This window comes from Polypterus senegalus, chromosome 4, assembly GCF_016835505.1.
Source record: "Polypterus senegalus isolate Bchr_013 chromosome 4, ASM1683550v1, whole genome shotgun sequence".
NCBI classification, from domain to species: domain Eukaryota; kingdom Metazoa; phylum Chordata; class Cladistia; order Polypteriformes; family Polypteridae; genus Polypterus; species Polypterus senegalus.
In genome coordinates, this window is record NC_053157.1 from 71,139,872 (window position 1) to 71,146,727 (window position 6,856).

The following is a 6,856-nucleotide window of genomic DNA, read 5'->3' on the forward strand; positions in this document are numbered from 1 at the left end:
TCAAAGTCTCTTTAAGTCAGCAAGAGTTTTGAATAACCAAGTATTTAATAAGGGGAGATAAGCTAAATGTGCTTGGTCACTCATACCAGCTTTTGACCTTGCTGCAGATTGGTACTTTAACCAATGAAAACAATTGAAATGTGAGACAGAAAACAGAACAAGAGTGATGAATGCTTGATAGAGTATTGATGGAGGGAAAATAGGGTTTTACTCATTCGTTAAAAGGTATCATGACGTTTGTACAGATGTGATATTCAAAATTCAGAGTACTGACAAAGGTAATTCTGAAACTGTTAATAAAGGGCCAATGTAACAGCTTGTTGAACCAAGAACCAGTGAGAATGAAATAAGCTTTTGAAATGAGCTGAAGATCTTATAAGTGTCATAATTTAGTGTGTATGCAAATTTTTGTAGCTGTCTGTTTTCTTTTTTTTTATTTCATATTTATATATTTCAGAGATTGCATCATGCCTTTTGCTGTGGGTGCTTTTTGTAGCAATGTTGTAATAAGTCGATGCAGTAATTAGTTCCATGATGAACAGTAGGTTTCTTAACCACAGTTCTTATCTGGCCCTTTTTTTACAAATGTTTGCAGAATCATTTGACCATGGCTAGTCTTTTGGTTTAGATTTGTAGTTGATATGTTCAGTGTCTGCCACTCTGATAACGTCAAAGATATTAATGACATAACATTCTTTTGGACACAACCAGAAAAAACATTTTACTTTTTTGAGAATTGTCCACAGGGTATTTTAGTTAGATGTCCAGACCACACAAACTAACTCCTCCTTTTTCAGACAAGCAGTTATACTCCAAGGTACTCCCAGACTATAGATCTCCTTATCCTGTCATGCTGAATGAACCTAACAACACTGGCAGGAGCCATATTTTGTTAACCTGAACCTGTCATCTCATCTTCTACCCAAAGATTGTGACCATGTTTTGTTAAATAGATAGATAGATAGATAGATAGATAGATAGATAGATAGATAGAGAGAGAGAGAGAGAGAGAGAGAGAGAGAGAGAGAGAGAGAGAGAGAGAGAAAGAGAGAGATTATTAATCCCAAGAGGAAATTCAGCATTAAATACTTCAACATTAAAAAAGAAAAAACACTTACAAATATAATGAAAGTTTTTCTTTTCCACACAGTAACATCATGATGTCTTTTCAAGCCCTCCTGTGAAAAAGTGAAATTTATAAATACTCGACAATCCCACCACCACTCACATGCACAAAAGCCACTGCAATTAATCAAACCAACATATATATGCACTTTCAATTGTGGTGCAGTGGCTACAATTGCCCTTCACCCATATAAGCCATTTTTAAAAAGTCATAATTAATGAAACATTAAAAACATAACTTATTAAAAGTTTTACTTAAAAAAACCTCTCACATTTACATAACTGTACAAAATCAAATATCTTACCTGTTGCTTAGACTGTTGTGCAGTATACCGGTAATTAAAAAGCACTGAACTACTAAATTTTTGAAATGGTACTATGTATAATTTGGTAATCTTAACTACATGAAAATAAGACTAAAATTGCTTAAAACTGCCTTTATTGAAAAGTTCTGTGTGTTTCAAAAAAGGCATAGAGACCGTACTGATTCCCTGCAAGCAGTGTTGTGTCTCTGTGACTGCTGAAAACCAAATCATCTTAGCTGGGATTTTTTTACATACAGTAAGTAATCAATTCAGTTACCAAAAAAAAAAAAAAAAAACACTGAAATGGTTAATAATACTAATTAGTCATCCCCAACTTGTTGGTAAACAGGGCAGTCAAAGTGACATATTGGAATAATTTGCTATTAAAGCTGTAAAAGAAAGACAGGACAACAACAAAGAGTTGGGGTGCCAAGACAACCACCCCATATAATTGGATGCAGCAGAACAAAAAAGAGAAAACACACAATTATTGCAGAGCTGTCACTGCAGACATGAGTTCAAACAGAACTACCAAAGATAGTGAAGTTTCCGACATTTCAGTCCTCCTGGCAGGAAGAGGTGGGTCCAGGTGGACGGACATCAGAGGTGTTCTAGCCATCAGTCATCCACTCTGCAGAGGGAGAAAGAGAGAAAGATGTTAAGACACCGCACCAACCCCAGGTGTGGTGGTGGAATTACAGTCATTAGAGCCCTTCAGCTGCCCCAATGAGTACAAGAGTGACAAAGCAAATTAAAAACTTGAACCTGAAGATATTACAGTGCCTATTTAGAAATGGTTGTTACAAGGCTTGTCTAGCCAAAGGACTCAGCATATCCATGAATTTATCTCTTGTTCATTTGATGTCTTCCAGGGACTCAAAACTCAAGCAGGTGTGAAGTGGTATTTATAGTAAAAATAAGAAAACATTAACATTATTTTTATGGGTTAACAAGTGCAGCATTTTCACACAATGTGAGTTCACAAAGAATGTTTCCCAATGAACAGAAAGCCTAATCATTGTGATTCTGTAAAGTGCGATGCAAAACGCCAGACTAAATTATGCAGTCTTATGCATTGCAGATGTTGTTTTAGCTAATGCGCATTTCACTAATAATTTTTATTATGTACTTTATGTTTTGTTCGATATTTAAGTTTAAGGTGCCAGGAAAGATTTTCCAACTGTAGTTTGCTTATTTCTTTGAAACATTCTTATCTTAAAATATTTTAGACACTGAACATATTGTAATGACTAGCTTGGCATTTCAAAGGGTCATGTAGCTGCACTGCTTTCAGAAGGAGTGGTGGGTTATGCAAATGAAGCATCACAGTGAACTCTGGAGGGCAGAGAGGAGATGGAACTGGTGGAGAAAAGTGGAAGGGGCACAAGAGTCCGGAGACGGTTGGTGGAAGATTCATGAATGGAGACAACCTATCTAGGAGGAGTCAAAAAGCTATTGACGGAGACGTTAAGAATTTTCTGGACTGCAACACTGGCATAGCAGGGGTAGAATAGCGTGTTGTGTGTGAGCAGTATGTGTGAGTACAAAGGAAGAGCGGCAGGAGCAACATGCTATGACGCTAAAGTGGTAGACAGACTGCTCAAGAAAGAGTCAGGTTGGGAAGCAACTAAAATGAAAAAGATGTCCCTCACAGTCTTAATTGGGCGTTGGGTTAAAGTACCAGGATTGGTGGGTCTGGAGTGCTCAGCACCACATAAAGCATCTCCAATGGCCAGAAGAGTGCAGTGCAAGCCCAGCATGTGAATAAAGGCTCATCAGTGATTTCAGTCCCCAGCATGTGTAGCCATGTTGTTCTTCCCTGTCTGTCTGTGATTTTTACAATATTTAAAACAAATTAAATACACCACAGTTCTGTTACTGCAGTCAATATTTAGTTTTGTCAATAGAAGAAAACATAAAATTTGTATTTTATTGTGTGAAAAATACACAGTTACCTGTTATTTGCTTTGGTATTATTTTGGTATCAGTACTGAGGTAAAGTGTTGGTTTTGATTGCTTAAAATGTGCATTTTGATGTGGCCAATTGCTTTCTGGTCACATACTCAAGATTCTTAACAGCTTTTGATGCACCAGCAGATAAACTTTCATGATTTTCTTTTCATGTCTCATTAATGTAGTGAACTTTGGATTCATTAATGCTATATTTATGGAAGGTCCTGCCTTATCATAATTAAAAGTGACACTTTCTCATTTCTTCTGCAGTCTCACCCACACTAGACTTTTGAACAGCTTTTAAGTATTCACACACTGCAGACATTGCTTAATTTGTTATACTGGCAGAGGCAGAGACCTATAAGTGTAGTGCATGTGTGTGTGTCTTACCTTTTTTATTTTGGACCCCCAAATCACATAAAGTAAATGCCATTTTGTAAATCACATATTTGAAGTAAGTACCAGCTGGTTCCAATATGTCGCCATATTCTTGATTTCCTCCCGCATCCCAAATACATGCATGCATGGTAAAATGGTGACCCAAAATGCTTATATTGTATATACACACGAGTGTCTGTGAATTAAATCATTCTAACATGTCTTAGACGACTAAAGATTCTACTTAAATGAACTTTCTGGTAAATTTTATGTTAGACTGAAATAAAAAAGGCAACTTATTTTTCTTATAAAGCTTTTTTGATCTTTCCAGTGTCTTTTCTAGTGCAGTTACTGTACTTCCAGTACCCTTTTTAAAGCACAAACCTTTACTGATTAACTCTATAAAAATATTTTCATCCTAAAGCATATTGGATAATGTACATCTAAAATCCTTGATTAGTTTTTGAAATATTAATGTTTGCTATGATAGAGTGTGTGTAGTGGTGAACCTTTTTTAGTGGATTTGTTTTCTAATTAAAACAGTAATTTGTTTCTATTTCAAATTATAATCTTTTTGCTTAATAATTTATTATAATGCACCAAGAATATTCTACCTTGTCTGATTACTTGATTAAATTATAAATATTTGATTTCATCTTTTCTGGGAAATATACTGACCTTATAATTTAGTCAACTGTTAATAAATGTTTGAAAAACAATGATGCTATTTATTCAAAATGTTATTCGGTGCATGCAACCAGTTGAAATACGGTTGGGACATGCATGTATTTGTCTTAAAAAAATGGCCTCTGATCTTTCTGCCAACTAATCAGTAAGACAAAATGAAATAAAATGCAGAGGTCATTACCCAAGATCAAACCTGTTTTTCTACAAAACAAAGAGTAACACTAAATATTTGTTTATTTGGTTGATAGCTTAGTCCTTTGCAAGATTCTTTTATTTAATTAAATGAAAGGGAAAGCCGTCTTACACATAATGGCCACCATGATGTCATGCGCCTAGGAACTACACAATGTCAAAGGAACCATGCTTATAAAATGGCAGCACCCATGAAATTAGAGAAACAAAAAGGCAGCAACCTTGCAAACAAATACATAGAATAAAAGATATAATACATAAAATTTTAGCGGGCAGTGGTAGCACTGCTGCCTCACAGTTAGGAGACCTGGGTTCGCTTCCCGGGTCCTCCCTGCATGGAGTTTACATGTTCTTCCCGTGTCTGCGTGGGTTTCCTCCGGATACTCCGGTTTCCTCCCACAGTCCAAAAACATGCAGGCTAGGTGCATTGGAAACTCTAAATTGTCTCCTAGTGTGTGTGCCTGGGGTTTGTTTCCTGCCTTGTGCCCTGTATTGGCTGGGATTGGCTCCAGCAGACCTTCATGACCCTGTAGTTAGGTTATAGCGGGTTGGATAATGGATGGATGGATGTGTTAAAATTTAGATTTTCAATTTTCATATTTCAGTTTAATAAATTAATTTAGTATTAAAATAAAGGCTATAAACCACAAAACACTTCATGTGGAACATAAAACTATTCTTTTGTTGAATTCCAGCAAACCAGCAAAAGCACAAAACTAAGGGCTTTGATCTAAAGTTTAACAGCATAATGCTTAGACAAGACCATTGAAAGAGGCTTTAGAAGGTGCCCAGATGGGACTGGGCTGTCTCATGGTCTGTAACCCCTGCATTTTTTATTTTTTCTCTCCAGCCGTTTGGAGTTTTTTCTGTCCCCCCTGGCCATCGGCTAATGTTAATTAGTGTTGTCTTATTCTAATTCTTACTTTGTCTTTTCTCTTTTTTTTCGTCATATAAAGCACTTTGAGCTACATTATTTGTATTTGTAAAATGTGCTATATAAATAAATGTTGTTGTTGTAGAGTGAAAGGTATATGTTATACTTTTACGTACCGAGTATCAGCTTTTAGCTATTCTACGAAAACAGAAAATGATGATCTTAAGAAGCACCATTAAAGATAACATTAAAATACATTCTGTTTTGTAGGAGGCCATCATATGGACGGCTTTTGGATGATGGTGACTATGGATCTGTTGGGAATTTCAACAACCCCGTCTTTGATAATTCATGATGAAGATGTGGCACTCAACAACATTTCCTTTGTAAATTAGCTGTAAATGCCTTGTTGATTTGATTGGTATGTAAACAGGCTAAGTAGTTTAATTAAAATTAGGTGTGGAAATTGATTAAAGCTTTTGTTTTATTTAACAAAAAAAGTATATTGTGAACATTGTACTAAAATGTTGGAATACAAAGTTTTTTTATTTTGTATATTTTATAATGCCAAATATAGAGATTTTAGTTTTAAACCTAAATGCACTTTATATTAAAGGCTTTCTGTAATATACAGTATATTAATAAACAATACTGGTTAGTCCTGTATCTTACTCTTTGAAAAGTGCATTGAATTGATCTTTTAGGCACTGAACATGCACTTTTATGTGTAAAGAGTACTGAATATGTAATGATAAAAAAATGGAGAATAAATCAAAAATGTTCAAAATAAATGTTTGGTAGACATATGTAAAACCCACAAATTATGTCTGCTTCTTATTTTTAAACTGCATTTTTAGATTTGGTCATCTGATTTCTAGTTTACAGTGTTTTTTGTGATTTTGAATTTTATTGCAGCCTCAGCTTTTAAATAAACACTGCAAAAATAATCAATATGACATATGAAAATCAGTTCTGTACATCCAAAAATTCTTATTGTGCAAAATAAACAGGAAATATCTATATGTTTTTTGTCCACTAATCCTTTCCGTATAGGCTCATGAGAGTTTGTACAGTCCTGCCTTATTTGCTCAGTCACTGCACTATAGTGAGTAAAGTATATGAAATAATATTTGTGACTAAATTATATTTTACACTTTTACATACTGTATAAAATTATTTCAGCCTCCAATAGCATTGCATTGCAACAAAAGTTGGAGAAGCATGGACTCAAAAAACTATGACATGTGAGACTATAACTAGCTTAAACTGAACTCTGTTAAAATTGCCCTTGTTGAGATATGTGTCTATTAACACGTTTCTTCTTCCTTAATTATAAACATAA

General features: G+C 34.9%; 1 protein-coding gene across 1 annotated transcript in view; it reads left to right on the top strand.

Annotated features, from left to right (window-relative positions):
• The window catches only part of LOC120527436 (prostate androgen-regulated mucin-like protein 1 homolog), a 32,935-nt gene extending 26,399 nt beyond the window's left edge, over nucleotides 1–6,536 (top strand). The window contains exon 4 of the mRNA XM_039750847.1: nucleotides 5,785–6,536. Within this exon, the coding sequence (XP_039606781.1) occupies nucleotides 5,785–5,869 (85 nt within the window). The 3' untranslated portion in view covers nucleotides 5,870–6,536. The remainder of the gene's footprint in view (nucleotides 1–5,784) is intronic.
• The last annotated feature ends 320 nt before the right edge of the window (nucleotides 6,537–6,856 follow it).